Source organism: Sander vitreus, chromosome 12, assembly GCF_031162955.1.
Source record: "Sander vitreus isolate 19-12246 chromosome 12, sanVit1, whole genome shotgun sequence".
NCBI lineage: Eukaryota > Metazoa > Chordata > Actinopteri > Perciformes > Percidae > Sander > Sander vitreus.
The window spans coordinates 14763288-14782755 of NC_135866.1; the positions used below are offsets into that span (position 1 = coordinate 14763288).

General features: G+C 39.0%; 1 protein-coding gene across 1 annotated transcript; it reads right to left on the reverse strand.

Moving 5' to 3' along the window:
* Nucleotides 1–2636: 2636 nt before the first annotated feature.
* Nucleotides 2637–15926, reverse strand: wnt3a (wingless-type MMTV integration site family, member 3A). The gene is given in 5 exon segments (XM_078263719.1): nucleotides 2637–3294; nucleotides 3390–3655; nucleotides 10241–10482; nucleotides 15803–15906; nucleotides 15909–15926. Coding segments are annotated over 5 exon segments (1110 nt in total). The 3' UTR covers nucleotides 2637–2814.
* Between the last annotated feature and the right edge of the window lie 3542 nt (nucleotides 15927–19468).

Below are 19468 nucleotides of genomic sequence, written 5' to 3' on the forward strand. Positions count from 1 at the left end.
CCTCGGACAGACAACAGCACGGAACACACCGAACAGACTCGAGTCACTGACCTCGCCAGACTGTCCAACGGCCAATTATCGGCTCGGTGTGTACAAGGCAACCTGATAGTAAGGAATTACATTAGTCCAGCCTGGACTGGCTTGATTGATAGGTATAATTGGGTGCATAATTTAGTACCAGTACTATTATACCAATTGTATAATAACAATTGACTATCTTCATGTGCTACATTTATACACATGTGTATGATATTAGCACCTGTGTTCAGAAGCCTTCCCTCAGGTCAGCCCCCAGAGGTCAGAGGTCAATGGGCCATTTATCCATCTATGGCTATGCTTATTTCTTGGCACTCACAATTCACAAAACTCAACAAAATAATTCATCACATAAGTTCAGTCATAGATAATAGAACAAGTTTGGTTGTTTATGTTGCTTTATTTTGGTGTTACAGAGTTAACTTTTGAAATCTACTACAGGCAGTAAGACAAACAATACCTGTATTCAGTCAGTGAAAAACAGATGAGGTAAAAAGGCTACAGCGTTACAAGTCACAACACTGTTTCGAAAAACATATTTCTGCAAATATATACTTTTACTTACTAATATTTACATAGCATGAAATAAATAATTATAAAAAAACATCAAATTTTAGAAATCCATAAAAACGCAAAAACTAGTTTGTACAAAACTTTGGATTCAAAGACTTGACAAAAAATTAGAACATAAGCAAATTGTCCACACAAGCAATCAATCACATATAAGGTGTACAGTAATAAATGCAAGATAACAGATCTTGTACTGATAATGGTTGCTGTGTAGTTAATTAAAGATGACTTAAAATGTGAATCTTGTTATGGCTGCTCATTAATATTTTCAGTCAGGATGAAAAGTAATCATGGGTGGGCGACTTTGATTAAAATGTTTGAGAACTACACATGCCTGAGATGTAGCATTACATTGGCTGTAAACAAAATTTCATCAGTGACTTTACACGTCTTTATAGTCATGACTATTGGTGAAATGGCACACACCCTTTTTCATAAGCATTTTGTTTCAGTAGTTTTACACTTTCCAAATAAATAAATACTGTGTTGTATTTCTTCTCAAATTAAGGGACAGCAACATTAATCATTGTGCCCTGATTTTTAGCATGACTACAAAACCATAGGCAACTAAAATAACATAAACTCTATTTTGGTCTATTTGGTTAAAATGGAAATTACTGTATGCAATAATTAGTCAAAACTTCACATTTTTTTCTCCAAACTACAATAGATTTCTTTCACAGAAAGAATCAAATACATGCAAGAATATACATATAACACAAATAGACAAGGACATACTGTAAGGACCTAGACACACACACACACACACACACACACACACACACACACACACACACACACACACACACACACACACACACACACACACACACACACAGATATTATCTTTACTTAGCAGCATTAAAATAAGGGAAGTATTGATAGTTTCAGTGATGCTGCATGTTGTTTAGTTTGGGGAAAAAGAAGCCACAGCTGAGAATAATCTCATAGCACATCATTTTTCCACAACTGCAAATTATACTGCATTATACAGAGTTTAGATAATACAGATTAGTTTGCGTTTTTTTCCATTTGTGTTTTATTTTATCAGGGAGTACAGACTTGACCTCTATTTCATCAAATATCAAAATAAAAGAATAGTATATGTGTGTACATGAAAGAAAATATATAGTGGGGATATCCCTTTTATAAATAACAGTTTTCCCCACACCCATTCACATGAGACATTGCTAATACTGATAAAAACAAGGAGAACATGCTTCATATTTCTCAATGGGACACAAGTGCTGACCTTTCAGATTCATTTACAGCTCTCTGACCACCTCAGACTTACAGGTTTTTTTTCTTTACTTGTCTTTGGTCGTAACTATCGATGTTGTTCAAAGCATTGTTACTCTTAAAAAAAAAGCTTCCAGTGTTTTTTAGGTGTTTCAAGACAATGTGCAGACTGTATATTCTTGTTTCGTCGATGTTCAGTTGATGTGGCTCATGTCTACTCTCGAGATAAAATTAGTAATTGAAAGCAGATAATAAGTTGTTAGCTTAAGAATTTAAGAATATGTAAACACATTGCAGCATGATAACTACATTCACTCAGGTTCAAGTGCATTCTTACCCAAACATCAGTAACATAAAAAAACTATAAAAAAAACTCATTCACACAACGATGTTAGTTTTCAGATACTTATAATGTTGAGGACAATGCATGCTGTTGAGTGTCTGATCGTGTAAGTTGCTCATAAATGTCACTTTTGTGTGGCAAAACCAAATTATGATTAAACATTGAAGAAAATGTGACACTTTCATTGTTTGCCCCGTAGAATTAAAAGCATTGGTAGTGCTGTACTATTCTCAACAAAAGCAACTATTTGGAACACAGAAAAAAAAATCACCAATATGGTGTTTGTCAATTTGCCGACAGTTCTCCTTTCCTACGTCAGTACATGAAAACTCTTTCGTCATCGCTAGAGATATCAACATGGTTGTCATCATCACCATCATCACTGTTAATATGATGACGCTTTGTGATGTTAACATCTACTCAACTCATTCAGTTGATTAGGCAGAGACTGGCTCTTTTTGGCATAAAACACAAATCTGCTGTGTTTGCCACTAGAGTCCATGCACAGATCAGACAGCTCTTCAGTCTCTCATGTCTTGTAGATAAGTTGCTGTAATTGTTCTTCTGCCTACTGAAGTCTTATGAAGTCTTAAATTTTGGTGAGAAAAGGCGAGAACCAGACGTCCTTATTTGCAGGTGTGCACGTCGTAGACTCTCACACACTCCTGACAACTGACGTAGCAGCACCAGTGGAAAATACAGTGACACTTCTCCTTTCTCTTCTCAGTCCTGGTGTTGTGGCCTCTGCCGCAGCAGAGGAGGTCACACCCGTCTATGCCATGGGATGTCAGGTTGCAGATGCGATCACGGGTACCAAAGGAGCCGGTCTCGGGATTGGGGTCACAGAAATTGGGTGAGCTTTCATAGTAAACCAGGTCGCGCTCTGTGGGGGGTTTGAAGTAGTTGTACTTGGGTCTCAGGGTCTCCACCCATCCGCGGGACTCCTTATGTTTCTCTACCACCATCTCTGATGCGCTGTCATACTTATCCTTCATGTAGTCGCCAATAACTCGGAAGTCAGGCTGAGACCACCAGCATGTCTTGACCTCGCAGCTGCCTGACAGCCCATGGCACTTACACTTCAGGAACATGTTGTCGTTAAGGGACTAAGGATAACAAAATCTATGTGTTAATCAAACATCTGAAAGTAGAAAAACTGCTACAACACAATCCGCAAAAAGAGCTTCTTAAGAAAACTCACCATTCTTCCTGCCTCATTGTTTTGGCGGTTCATGGCTGAACGTGCATCAGGGCGATTCTCTCTCGCATCAGCAAACTCCCGGGACACCATGCTCCCAAACTCTACATCCTCGCTGCAGCCACCCCACTTCCATCCCTCACCAGGGGGGCCCTTGTGGCGTGTGTCACATCCGCAGATGGTTGCTGAACCCTCAGCGCAGGCACGGGTCACTGCAAATGCCACTCCCGCTGAGGCAATAGCATGGACAAATGCTGACTCTCGAGTGGCTGGAAAGAGAAGTTCAGAAATCTGTAAGACATAGAGCATTGGAAAAATACTCGGAGGCAACATCCTGCAGAGTAAGAAATAAATTCCTAATGATTATTTTCAGGATTAAATAGAAATGTTGTCCTATAATTGCTAGAGAATGTAGGTCACCACCTGATTATATGGATATCTGCTTGTTTTTGGTCTTGTATGATTGCATAAGCAAATGTTTCTTAACCCAAGCCAACAACAACACCAAAAAAACTCTACATACTGTAGAGTCCATTACTTTTGTTGCCTTCATGTGTTTAGGTTTTATCTACCAAGGTGTACTAGAGTGTGTGTTCATTCAGCTCAGACATCAATCGTCCTGTCTCTGAATAAGGCCAGCAAGGCCTCAGTGCCTCTGTCTGACATAGCTAACTGATGACTCAGAGGGATCAGGATCTTCCAGAGAGATGAGAGGAAGAGACGGGCCTGACAGGCCTATAATTAAGAGACTTAATTAAGCTTTTGAAAGGTTAGGAAACAAATCATAGACACAACAATAAGATGAGACTGTAGTGTCCAGAAATGCAATCCCAAACAACATTTTACAGTTATAGAAGGGAAGAAGATTTTTTTTTTTTTTTTTTTTCAGTATTCCCTGCTTTAACAAAATCTTTATGGCAGGACTTTTGCCTTGAATATATGTAATTGTATGGTCTTGCACAATCACAAGAAAAGAGACAGAGAGAACAAGATAAAGAAAGTGGAAACACCAGGTGTACATATAAAAATGAACAAACAGAGAGTGAAGAAATCGACAGAGATTAAAGATCAATAGTGAAATTTTGTGATTGTGTGTGTGCATGTGTGTGTGGTAGATAGATAAAGACGCAGTCCATGCTTCTGTCTAAAGAAGAAGAATGACAAGGAAAGAAAGAAAAGAAATAAGGGAGGAGTATAAAGCTAAAGGGAGTAGGAGCTCCTCCCTTACAGCAGGTTCCAACCAGTTTAAGGACTAAAGGGCATTTGAAACAATGATGCAAGAGAAAAGGCATACTGGCATCCTCACCACCCACTTCATATTGCTATTGTGTACCCACAAGGTTACTAATGTTCACGATACATCTGAACTTCTGCTCTCCTTCCTAGAGTCACGCTTACTGCATCCATCACAGATTATTTCTTGGATATAGTATTATTTTCTTTGCAATCAAGATAGCAAAGGGCTGTAAGATGTCTAAAGTGATTAATTATATATCACCATGTATTCTCTAAAACCAACAAAGTATGAGCTTCATGTTTTAAATTTTTCGAGCTACAAGTGAATTAAAATGTATGTATGTGGTGTTTATCCTACATCTTAAATGTCAAGGTATTCATAAAATGAATTGCATTTACGGATAATAAGGATGATAAGGAATTCTGTATCATCAGCATAGAAATATAATTTAATTTAGTGCGTCACAAAATGTTTGTCATTATTTATAAAAAGTGGGAAGATATATTGACCTTAAATGGGACACTGGGTAACTCGTTTGAAACGTGACCTTATGGGTGACTGGCTATAATGCTTTGGAGCATAAAGGGGTGGAGGAGTTCAAATGGGAGAGGAAAAGAGGATTATCTTGGGTTAAAATGAGCAAAAGAGAAGGACCGGGGCAAATTTATTATGTCCTTATGTGTGTGTGTGTGTGTGTGTGTGTGTGTGTGTGTGTGTCGGTGGGTGGATCAGCTAAGGAGAAAAACAAATAAAGTAGGTCTCTTAGGGCCACCACACTCTAATAAAGTGCCTTGATTTCCAAAGAAATACAGGGAATATGCAGAAACCTTTTCCAATAAGATAGATAGATAGATAGATAGATAGATAGTCTTTATTGTCCACTGAAAAATTTTGTTTTCAAAGTCTGAACAGGGCCTCACAAATATACATACATACACACAGTAAACATAGACACCTTCACCCCAAACACCCTCCAGTCCCTTGTGCACAGCATACACAACAAGCTGCAACCCTATACTTTTTAGTTGATGAAATATGTTGTTTTTATTCTAACCACTCACTAAAAACATTTAACACGTGCAAATACAGAACAATGCCCATTAGGTTCTCAATTGGGAGCTGAACGACAGCTCCCGCTTTAAAAAGGCACAGCAGAGAATGTACTTCTTACGGCAGCTGAAGAAGTTTAACCTGCCAAAGACAATGATGGTGCACTTCAACTCTGCCATCATTGCGTCCATCCTCTCCTCCTTCATCACCATCTGGTATGCTGTTGCCACCACCAAGGACAAGGGCAGACTGCAGCATATTGCCTGCCATATCACTGCCTCCCAACCCTGACACAAACGTTTTGATACACTCCCCTCTGGCAGGAGGCTGGTCTATCAGAACCAAAACCTCATGCCACAAAACAGTTTCTTCCCCTCAGCAGTCAGCCTCATTAACGAGGCCTGGGATCCCTCTTAAACCCCACCCCTAGTTACTACATGTTACGTTAACGACCATCCTGGACTATAACCTGTCCACTGCACAACATATACTAAACTTTTGCACATCCCTCAACATCTCTGCGCATCCTGCACTAAACCATACAGCCTTCTTTTCCCATTGTTAAGCAGTTATATTGTACATATTTGTTTATTCATGTTATTGTTTCTTTAAAATGTCTTGTTTATTTCCTTGACTCTGATTCTGATTCTGGTGGTTTATGAGGAGAGTATAGTCTCTATACACCTTAACACTACATTGTGAACCTGGTGCCATTTCCAAGGCATATTTTTACCCTGGTGTGTGGTTGAAGCATTTGCACTTTGTATCAAAAAGTCAACAGAAGTTATACAAATGATCAAATTTTGAAATATTATTGAGAATGTCTATGTATCATACTTGGTATTTCATATGACAGGGGCTATATACACCTGTAATAACATTTACTTTACCTGGAAACACCAGCTCTTACATTAGTTGCTCTGCTTTACTTGATTTTACGACCAATTTATGGTATTTTAGGACCCTCTTATTCAGACAATGCTCCTCCACCAAACTTTGCCAGACCCTGGCAGACCAAGTGGTCCCTGCAACCTGCTGGGGGGTTGAATCCCCTATTGTGCTGCCACTGTCACGCTGTGTTAGTCCCACAATGGCCCCAGATATTTTATATGAAATTTGCCCTGGCCAGTGATTAGTGGGGACCAAGTTAAGTCATAGCAACAGAGAACTATGCATTGGCTGAACCCCGCTTGTCGGCAGACGGGGAAATCCCTATTCAAATGGTTTAATAAAACAATCTAAAGGGCGTGTGAATTGGGAAAAGCACTTTTTCTTCTGCTTAATCTCATGGTTGCGAAGATATTGTGCTCTGAGCAGTGCTCAGCAGGGAGTGGGGCTAAGGTCCCCCCATCAACTCCATTTACCACACCCCTTCTTTCTTTCTTGCCCAGAGTTAATGATATACTGGTGTGCTAGTTTCCCTCCCCCAGCATGGAGAGACTTACATCTCATGAGAAGCATAGACCTCTTAGCTCATCCTAAATAGTTACACCTTCTCATCCTCAGGTCATAGGTCGTAACCTACATCCCCTGACCTTTCCCCAGTTAGTTTAGTTGAGACTTAATGATTTAGGTTAATTTGTTAGGTGGATTTCCTGGTATTCAGACTTTGCAGAGGCAGAGGTACTTACAGGGAATGGTTAGATAAGTCAGTATTGAACTTTGCAATCCATTCCAAATGCTATATATATTACGTAATAGGAGTGTCCTGTAAACCTTATGTGCATTTAATGGTTTGAAGTAGAATAGTGACGGCGCATGTCTATATACCTGTGTGGGTGGTAACACCTGCACAATTGTGACTGTCCGCTTTTCGTAGCAAAGTTGCCCTCACTCATTTTATCATATGACTCATAAACTGGAGCCTGATTATAGCCATATAGTTGGTAGGTGTTCTGTAAATACAAATAATGCAGAAATGGCGCTGGAATCAGTTCCGCAGACTAAGAACACCTGCGCAGCTCTCTATTACCTTTCATCACAGGCAGATTCCAGCAGTGCATGTTTTGACACTTTAGTTAATGTAAATTAATGATTGCTGACGCAGACATAGCCTAGAGGTAGGGCTTGTGATTTGGGGTGTGGAGTGAGAGAGAAACATAGAGAGACAATCAGGCCATGTGAAGGGGAGAGAGAGAGAGAGAGAGAGAGCATGCACATAGAAGAAGTATGTAAGTATTTTAAAGGCAGGAGAAACTTAACTCTTTTATGTTTTGGTGCATGAGGTTGAGTATGCGTGACAGTCTGTATTTAAATAGATGAGTGTTTGTGTGTGGTCAAGCCAATGTATGGTCCCAATTTGTATTAGCAGTTTATGCATACATATTTGGCAGTTTGCATAAGTGACCAAAGCATTTTTCCACAAGTAGAAAGTTTTCCATTGTATTAAACTGTAGTCTCAACTCAATTCGCAGAATACCTTCTTTCCTTAATGGTACATGTCATTCATTCTTCTAGTACTTATCCAGTTTTTAATCCACCTCTGTAAAACAAACCTCTAATGTTCTCGGAGAAGGTGAGGAGGACATGGGCAGTGATGGACTAACTGATAGGAACTAAGCCCCTGAAGCCTATAAAGGCACCTACTCTTCCTTTCAGCTTTGGCCCCCAAAAAGGCAGGAGGAAACCGACACACAACAGTCTGATTCACAGACAAACAGACACCAGTGAGGACAATGGCCCTGTTGCACAGACAAACACCAGCATCAATCAAATCCAATGAAATGGAAGCCCTCTCCTACTAAGCCCTATCAAAGGCCTGTGAGCCCGAGTCACTCTCATTGGCCTCTGACAAAGGCACTTAATCCAGCCACTTTGACCTCTCACATTATTAAGGGCCTCAGTGACCTTAATCCAATCAAAATGATTTACTAAAGCCCAGTAGCTGCCTCCTCTTTCCACTCAGTACCCCTGCAATTTAGGCCTGGGAGGGAAGGCAATGGTAGAGTTATGGTGGCATTTTGCACCACAATAGGGCTCAGATGAGAACCCCTATCGTTAGCCACCTACTTGAGCTCAAGCCTCTTCTATTAACTGGCTCAGGAGTTTATAAAAAGCAATTGCCCTACGTAACCTCCAACCCTCTGTGTTTCCATCAATTTTCTGTAAATTATGTGACAGGTTTAGATCCCGACCCTCCCTATGCTTAGCGCTCATTCTTAATTTCTGAGCCTGTAACTCATTTTAAGGTTAGCAAGACGCAGCACAGACGGAAAAAAGAAAACCCAGAAAAGAGCATATTGGGACACCATATAAGAAGCATCTGCTCTACTCACTGAAGGCATCAAAGGAATACTTGGACATTTTTCAGAAATGCGCTCATTCGTTTTCTTGCCGAGAGTTAGATGAGAAGATCGATACCATACAATAACATCTGTCCATTAAATATGAAGCTACAGCCAGTAGCCGGTTAACTTAGCACAAAGACTGGAAACAAGGTGGAAACAGCTAGGCTGGCTCTGCTTGGAGGTAAAAAAATCGACCACCAGCACAGTGGGGATTTCTGCAGCCTGAGCACATATGTAGACCAAAATTGACATACACTTGAAAGTCTTAATACATCATCACAGAATTTAATGGAAAAATGCATTTTGAAATACTCCATAACTCAGTTTACAGTGTTGTGCAAGGCAATTCAGAGGATTGTACAGAAGAACAATCACAGGGGATTCCCTCCTAAAGAAAACTCCAACAAGACAGAACTCACTCGTCTCTATTGTGTACATCATTTCATGCATACAGGCTGCTCAGAGCTTGTTCAGTCTACAGTCTATTTAAACAAGGATTTGAATGAGCGTAATGAATGATGCATGCAGGGAGTGCAGCTTTTCTAATGCAAATATAAGACGGAGAGAATATAGAATTGTTAATGGAAGAGTTAATCAGCATAGCGATACAATAAGTCACTTTCATTTTTTTTTCAGTCTTCAGTCTTTAAGTCTTTTTGCAGGTGGTTTAAAGAATTAAGAACTTCTAAGAACTTAACTAGAGACATATAAACATAATTTGAGGGTGGTAGGGTCAGACAGCATCACCAAAGTAAAAGTATTTTTGGTGTGATGTTACATGCAGTGACTCAAGCATTATATTTTCCTTCCAAGACTATCATTACAAAAATAGGTCTTGCATGATGAAACTTGGCCTATAAATTTGTTGTTGTTTTTCTATAGAATATACATGTTTCGGTTATGTCTGTCATATTTTTCCTGGTTATGTAGTTTCTTGACAGCCTCTTACTTTGATAATTGGGCAAGTAGAACTTTTGCAAATGCTACCAAGACACTGGTTTTGTCTGATCTTTCAAAAGCTGGTTTGAAAAAGGTAAATTTGGTTTATAGTTGTAGCTGTTATGTCTGTTAATCACAAATGAGCCAAGTAAACCACACGGATGGTGCCAAATTAAAACGCCAAAAATCTTTCGGGGGAGTTGAAACACGAATATTGGCGACCTGTGTTTGAGTTTTTTTGCATGAAAGAAATGCAGCATATGTGCACTATGATGATGTTAAAGAAAGCACACTGCACATGTTATTCAGTCCATATGGATGTGTTTGTTGTGTAAAATTACCTTTATCTAACACTGGCCCAAAAATGGCCAGATTGTCATTGATCGTGGTGCAGTTCCAGCGTCGGCCTCGGAACTGATGCTGGCACTCCTGGATGCCAATCTTCACCCCCTCTGCCACACTGGGCATGATTTCCACGTAGTTCCGGCAGAAACGCAGCTGCTTAGGCACCAGACCCGGAATGCTGCCACAGAGGATGGGTTGAGTGCCCAGTGATGAGTACTGGTGGCCCACAGCTAGTGACCTAAAAGGTGAGGGGAAGTCACATTGTCAGTGCATTTTCATGATTGCAGTTTATCTGTCTGTCTTTATCTATTTATTTAAAACCACAGAGGTAGAGTTGGTTGTCCTTCAACCACAAGATTGGCGGATTGATCCCTGACTCCTATCTGCATGTCGAAGTGTCATAAAGACAAAAGACATTGAACCCCAAGATGTTACCTGGGCCCTATGTGGTTGTCCACTGCTCCTAATGTTTAGGATTCAGGAGACTTCATTACATTGTACTGTATAATTGTATGTGATGTATAAAAAAAGTGGAAGACTAATTTCCCTTTGCAGGTGCAGTGTAATTCCATGTCTGATTTTGATTGTGTGTGTTTATTTGCTGTATCAGATGCCACCATTAGGCATCCATTCTTTATCCCTTCAACTACCCTCTCTGCAAACACCTGCCCTTTGTATGTATTGAAATTGTAGCCCTGCTACCACAGAAGCAGCCAGTGTTGCTGTGTAAGATGAAAGTCCACAATGCATCTCGAGGTCTTCATAGACCTTAAGCTGACAACTTGGAAAACTACACCTTGTTATTAACTGTCCACACACTTAACAGGCCTTTGGCTTAGGGTAATAAGAGTGCAAACCCTACATTGAAACTTCAGAGAGTGTATTAAGTGTAACACAGAACAACCCCCTTCTTTTCCTTTGAGGAAGGTATTCTGGGATACAACAAGTGCAAACTTGGTTCACTGATTACATCTCTCCGTCTCGTTCTCTTTGTTGCTTTCTCTACGTCTTTCTGTCTTTATTTTCTGTGTCCTGTCAATTAGGACTTTTAGTAACTAGTAATCATAGAAATGGGATATCCATTGTATCATTGCATAGTATGTAATTTAATCAATTTTGCTGTACTGTGCTTTTACATGACCATTTATCAGGATTGCCACATCACAGAAAGCCTTATTGGCTCATACTAAAAGTAGATAATTGGTTTAATTGGTTACGCTCTCTCTCTATATATATATATATATATGTTGTGCATGACCCGCTGACCTGAGCTGTTCAGTTTTTATTGAAATGTCACCAAAATCTATATTTTGACTACTTCATAATTTAATAGAACAGTTCCTATTATCTTTGACAAGCTTGTTGGAAATCCAGTCTACATGTCACTTCAACTGTCTATTAAAGAGTGAACACTGGCAGCAGTAATCTGCTGATCCTCCCCTGAGTGATGGGCTTGATAACAGTTACTGTAGCTGTTGCACAAAGGCGAAGCCAGATCAGTTGTGTAGTCTTTTGCCACTCAGTTAGCTCGCTGTCTGTTGACCCGTTCACTGTTGTTCAAGGACTAATCGGCGATCACATCAAGATTAGCAAAAGTCCTGACATTGGCCTCAGGCTTCTTTCTTTAAAAGCGCACAGCCCAAGAAAAGATCTCCTCAGCCAACTGACCCCTGCCTGACCATGATGGCAGCAAAACATGTTGACCTTGAATACCTCAATTATATGTTTAATTTAAAGGCTGATTTAATTTTTAATATTACACTTTCATTTTGTCTGTTGTCAAGGTGTGTGTAAGCCATACACTGACCTGTTAAAGTAAAGTAAACCACTGTTATTTCCCCCGAGCAAATGTCAGAGTTATGTGTCACACTGGTTCTCACAAAATTTCTTTCCTAATTTTGACAGACTAGACCACTCTAGTTAATCATAAATGAGACATCCAGTAAGCGAGCAATGGCAAGTTGAGTCCAGAGGAAATCACATTTGCCTGCAGTTTGTCTGCAACATCCATCAGTAAACAAGGGCACTCCGATTACACACTGACCTCTCTTTGGCCCTTGTCAGTCCGTACACCCTGAAGCACATCTTTCCCTGCAAAAACCTGAGTCCACCTCGCAAACTGGTGCAGACTTTTGGTTAGCCTCTGACATGCATAACAAACAGAGATGAAACGCTCAGAACACCGTGTACAACAATTCATCCGAGGTTCATCATTGTAAGGTGTTTAGTGGGACTGAAGGAGGTGAAATCAAGAGCTGCAGGCCTGCAATTTCTTTTTAAAGATAGTAGTCCCCTGTCAGTCTGGTCTTGAACCTCCTCTGCTTCCTTTTGCTCTATGAGGAATAAATGTGGTGTCTCTGAGGTTTTCTGTGGTGCTTTCATCAACTCCATCATTGTCAAAGATTGTTTGCATTAGTGAATGAGCACAAAATGTGTCTGAACAGCAAAACAGTGCAGAATTAAGGTCATATACGAGTTTCCTCTTGACCAGAGTCTGTAATGAGCCTAACTACTCATCAGGACTACACCTGTGAGGGTCTTTTTGGGTGCATTTCTGCAAGGTCATATTCCTAAACCGTGCCACATAAAACCATCATGAGTCAATGTGCTTCAGTTGAATTATATGTTTAATTTAAAGGCTGATTTAATTTTTAATATTACACTTTAATTTTGTCTGTTGTCAAGGTGTGTGTAAGCCATACACTGACCTGTTAAAGTAAAGTAAACCACTGTTTAATTGAGACAGACACATGAGCGTGTGTCTGTCTCAATGGGGCTGAGTAATCCATGCCACCTCTTCCTGTGTTAGGAAATGGCCTAAAAGAGGAGGCAGGGCTTGTTCCACCATGGATGATTTATGATTTTGGTTTTAAGGAGCTATTGCATAAAGACCAGAACTGTTGGATAGCTCTAACAAACATTTTAACTTAAATACTGACATTGTCTGGATTTTAAGCATCTATTGAAGGCTTTTGCCTTCGTTTTTTTATAATTTCACCCGGAAAAATCCATTTATCCTCCTCACACCAGCTGCCCTGCAAAGAAAGGGCAAGTGTAAGTGGTCATACAAGAGGATTCACTAATGCTATTAAGATTCATGTTGTCAAATGAACACTTTATTGTAAACTGTTACAAATAAATACTTAAGTATGTATCATATTCAATTTTTGTCTCAGTACAGACTTTCCCCCTCTCATCTAAGTGCATCCAGCATAGGTTTAATGCATATTTCAGCAAGCCCAAGCAGGGTACCTTAGAATTACCACTTTACTCGTGGGCCCTGGGGCCTTGGAGCCGACTTTGACATCAAGAGAATATGTTTGGGAAAAGGAATGTGCGGCTTTCACCTCCAGGTATTTATCTTCTAAGGTGGGGTGGACTCGGGAAGGGGGCGGTGGGATGGCGGTTGCAGCCAGGCTATGTCATGGCAGGTCGAGTAGAGACAGACAATAACCTGTCTTAGTGCATATCCCTATCCCCAGAGACTACTGTGGCACAGAGGTTGAATCTGATGCAGCTCCGATGGCCACTTGAAGCAAAGTTCAGCAGAGTCTGTCAGCAAAACATCACAGGTTGCTTTTCACAGAAGTCAAAGCTCATGATAGCTGACATGCTGTTTGAAAACGGAGAGACAATGCAGCCGTGTTGAGCGCAATCCAAAAGGAACCGCGCTATTTGACTTGGGATGAGTTGCTACGAAACAAAAAACACATCAGTAGTCCTGCATGAACACCCCCCATCAGTATTACGTCAAGAATGTTCAACTTAAGGTGACTTCATGTGCTACTTCTGCAGATTGTTTCTTTGGTAGGAGTGATACAGCAAACTTGCTCCCGTTATGTATACTTGCCACTCTTTTGCTTCTGTAGTTAGACTCTTCAATCAAAGACCTGACCCACCCTCCAAAATCAAACCATTAACACAGAAGCTAGACTTGCTGTAGTTTTGTTATGACTGAATGGAAACCTACCTTCCATTGTGTCATTCGTAACTGGCTCCACAAAAAAATAAATGGAAAAAAGAAGCTCTTATGGAGATTGAAATTCAAGGCCAGTGTGCATGTGTGTCAAACAGCAGAGCTATAACATGGCTCACACACACAGGTGTCAACAAAGAAGGAGCAAAACATATCAGGTGATAAAACACAAAAATGAACTTAACATCAAGTTGGTAGAGTGTCTTGTGTGACTGTATGCACTAACTTTTAGAAACAGGACTTTCCTGATTTGGGTCAGTTTGTTTTCCACCCACTGTTATATCAGGATTTCCTTCCAGCTGTGCGTGTAATTAGTTTCTCATCAGTATTACCACCAGGAACCCCATTAAGGGAAGTAGTGGGAACACCCAATAACTAAGCAAAATCAAATATAGAACAATTAAAAAAACTATATAAAACACACATCAGTTGTTAGTTTAGTGCTAACAAGACATTTGTGATTGATGTGTGTAGCTGATGGATCAAGCATGAACACTGTGAAACCAGACACCAGCTTCTAAGAATGAGACAGAACATTTATACAAAAATACAATGTGAAAAAATAGTGCCAATTAGTGATGTTTGTCAGTTTCTCAAATATGAAAAAGTATAGGCTGCTTTATCATTGATTTACAATCTCATTAGTGCATGTTGTGCAGTGACTCTGTGCTTCCTCGTGTGATTAAAATTAAAAAGAAAATGCAATAAAAGCATCAGTTTTTGATTTTTGAGGACATTCGGAAAGTGAAGAAATTGATGGAAAAAAAACTGTCTTGGACTGAGACATCCATGATAGCCATTACAGAAACGGTTGCTATCACGCTTCAAACTGTGGTGAATTTGGTTATTAAGCCTTCAGTTATGTTTCAATAAAAGAAAAAGAGGATCCCAAGTCTGATAAGAAAAAAATAAATGATTCCATTTCCAAAAATGTACTGATTATCCTCATAACATTGCCATACATAATATAAATTACATAATGAATATGCATATACAATATGTTTTACATTATCAGTTTGTCCCAAACATTAAGGTCAAACCCAGGGCAAGATTTCATATTTGTTCTGTGCCACTTTGACCCTATATGAGTGGACGCACACACACACACACACACACACACACACACACACACACACACACACACACACACACACACACACACACACACACAAACTTTGCACCTGCTGCACTATGAAAAATGAAAATTGCTCTCAGTCAAATTGCATCGTTAATGTTGCAAATGTCGGAGACCATAGCATTACAAAATAAACATAACATTTCTATGGATATATGCTGTTTCGTTTTGTTTTTCTATAGGTCCGTTTTCTGCTATATTTTACAATTTAAAAGCGTCATTATTTTTCTTCTCGTCTGGTTATTAAGCCATCCTTTGCAAATCATTGCTCAAAACAACTTTACCATCAGTGCCGCTAAATGTTCCGCTGCTGCGAGAAACGAAATTAGAATCATAACCACTCAAACTGACACACAAGCGGATCATCAGAGAGTTCAGACTTCTCAACGTTTCAAAAAATATGCCTCCATTCGTTCCGGCATATAGCCTAATGAAAATAAAACTTACCACCAGATGGGATAACTTGCCATGACATGCGTAAGCCCACAGAGCAACAGGAAACATCCAAGGTATATCATCCTTAAAGTTTCGCTAAAACTTCTCCAGCAGAAAAGCCTACATGCGCGCTCATACGCGCACTGAGATTTTACTAAGATAAAAAAAAATAAAATAACGAATCTGCACGGATGGATTTTAATTTCTATCCTCCAAAAACACTGAGGGAGAATCTATCTTTCGCGACTACTCGTGGCAGAACTCGGGAGCCAAATATTAAAAGTTAAAAGCTGCTTGCTTTTTTTTAGGACCCAATCAGCAGGTATTGCCAAAGGGGGAATTCTGATGATATGTTCCCTCTGTTGCCTAGTCAGGCAGCTTGAACTCAGACAACAGAACGAGCTAATTTTAAGATGTGTTTTAGTGCTCATTGAGAATTGGTCGCATTAGCATGCAGTGTGTGTGATATATAATGTTGTTTAAAGGGGAGAGGGAGGGTCTGAGGGGTTTTATATAGACATCGGAACCCCTGTGGATTGCGTAGCTATAACAACCTGTCCGGATTTCACTCCCTGGCTTGAGGCTTCTAAAATGCAGAAATAAATATGTGTGAATTGCTTGAGACCATTATTAAGGGCTCCCGTCCTTATTTGTGCCTGCTTGCCATAAAATTAGAAGTTGAGAAGGTTTTTTTTTCTTCTACGGACTGATGGATTCACGATGAACTGAATAAAACGTGATAATTGATAAATTGCTATTGGATTTTTCCAAAGAAATCCTTAATTATTTGGCCATCTATTGGATTTATTTATTTATTCTTCAATATGTGATTTAAAAACAAAAAAAATCTGGCTTTCTGTCACCATACTGTATGCTCTTTTAAAATATGCTCTGAGATTATAAAATGTGTTGTTCATTCTCTTGTTATCGTGACGCATCCAGGTTCAGGTAAAAAGGGCACATTTTGAGCATTAGTTAAGGAAGGAAACTTTTTTTTTTTACTTCCTGCACTGTTTATAACTGTTCACAGCTTGAAGAGCCTGACTTTAAAGCTGCCTGCATTATGAGCTGCCAGTCTGTTTATTCCAACGAAAATATTCGATCAAATTGGCCGCACCACTGAGTTTAAATGGCAGACGTCTGCCTACCTTTCTCAATGTCAAGTGGCTGTTGATAGCTGATCTAATAGGAGGTATCTCCATTTACAGGCACTGATGCATACTCGAAGGTTAAAAAAATAAATAAATCTGTCCTAGTTGTGCAACATCAGTGACTGTATAAAAGACAATTTCTGAACACTTTCACTGTTATTTTCACTATTTTTAGTCAACACCTGTTGTTGTTTAGTATATTACATAATAGGCTAATAATAATAATAATAATAATAATAATAATAATAATAATAATAATAATAAAAGTGCATTTAATTACATAAAATGATATCAAATCAAAGGTTTTAGTAAGGCTTTAGTGCACGTTTCTGGCTTGGAGCGTATGAAAACAGTTAATGTGCAATGAAATTAAATGTGCATGTTAATGAAGCTGCAGTGACTTTTGTTTTATCATATTGCTGTTTAAGACAGTCAGCAGAAGCATGCAGCAGGACATGCATTCTTAAGTAGTTAATAACAGACAGCTGTCTCAATCAGCCCAATGGTAGACTGTGTATTTGTAGGACATAACAACTGTAACCAATTTTCTAATATCAAAACAGAAACAAATTAGATTCCATTTTTTTTTAAATTTAAATATTGTGTTTTATTTGCTCGGATTCTGTTCTGTGAGCTTTTGAGTTTTGTTTACTTCACCTGTTCGAGCTAATTTGGATATCTTCATATTTATACAACATTTAGTCAAACATTTCAGTCAAACCTGTCATTGTTCTCTAATTTCCAAAACGTGTTCACATGCTTAACTTTAATGACTCGCTTTGGAGGACACAAAACATGGTGCACGCCCTGAAGCCTAAAGATGTTAGCGTCATCTAGTGGAGATTGTTGTACACTGCAACCCTGGCAAAGACACCAAAAAGACTGAAGTTTAAACTCTCATGTCACAGCGATACATAAGACTGAGGCGCGCCACCTATATGCCTGCTTTAACATCCAGTGGTGGAACGTAACTAAGTACATTTACTCAAGTACTGTACTTTGGTGAAATTTTAAAGGTACAGTATTTCATAGGAATATGTTTTATTTTTTTGATTGACTACATTTATTTGACAGCTATAGTTGCTAGTTACTTTGCAGATTTTACATAGAAAGCCTATGATCACTTTATAAAATATAATGCATTGTTGCAGATTATACAAAGAAGTTTAAATTAGGCCTTTAAATAACTCCCCAAATCGGCTACACTATTAAAATGCTGCTTACAGGTTTATGCATAGATAATAATAATAATAATCCCATATGTGGTAATATCTAAAAATACAACTCAGACAGGATATGCAAAATGAGTACTTTTGATTTACTTTAATTTAGGTGATACCACTTTTAATTTGACTTTGAATTCAATACTTTTACTTGTTTTGGAGTATTTTTTTACATTGTGGTATTCCTACTTTTACTCAGCCTAAATGTAAGGCATCATTTCCATAGAGTTAATAACTGGAGAGCTGCACAGAGGAGCCAGAGAGTTTGGGCAGCTGCAGAGGGGGAAATCTGGAAGTTATAGAGCAGCTATGAACTGGGCCTTTTTTTCTCCCCAGTAGCTGTCAGCACTGGCATTGAGGCCAAGTCAGCAAGGGTGTTAAATGCATGTGAAAAATGTGATGCCTGTTCAGCATATGGCTACTGACTATAGATCATTTAGTACAATAAGATATTTAATAAGTGCTAAAAGGTGTGTAAAACATGTTTAACTTCTGTATACAATAAAATCAATCAAGTTATGGCTTTATATAAAGTTAAAAAATGTAATGTCCGCAGACACTGCTTTAAACTCCCATATTTAATGCAAAGGCAACATTTCGACCCTGCTTATATAAAGTGGTCACACATTGAATACAGTTTTCCAAATTAATGTATTCAGCAAACTGTACTGGCTTATGTTTAATTCATCTCCATCAACACGTTTGCCACCATGCTGTCTCTGCAGTCCATCCATTCAGGTTTTCCCCAGAGCAAACAGAAGGACATCATGGCACCTCTGTGTGCCCATGTTGACCTCACTGCGATGATGATGTCATTTAGCAAAGTGCCTTTAGCAGCGAGTCATGTCCGACAAGTGAGTCTTGTCATTGCTCTGCATCACAGGCCTCAGTCAGACTCCCTCTGTTTGACAAAACACAGCTACACCTACATCATGAAATACACAAATATTGAACTAATCACATTTTCATTACTTCACTAACTTTTCCATGAATATTTTCCTGATGTGCCATGAAGCCGTTAATGCTCATTTGTGCATGCAACATTCAAGGATTATTTTAATTTAACTACAGCAACAATTTAAGAACTTTGTTGTGTACAAATGTGACAGCACCACTAGATGTCAGCATTGTAATGGAATTACAAGACCGGAAATACACATTCTACAATTCCATTTTATTTTCTATTTATTCCCTGGGAAAATGTGTTTGTGTTCAATATTGATCCAATTAAAACAGGTTAATATTGTAAAATTATTTTAATATTTTAGTTTTTGTGAAGTGGCAGTTAGTCAATCTCATATCGA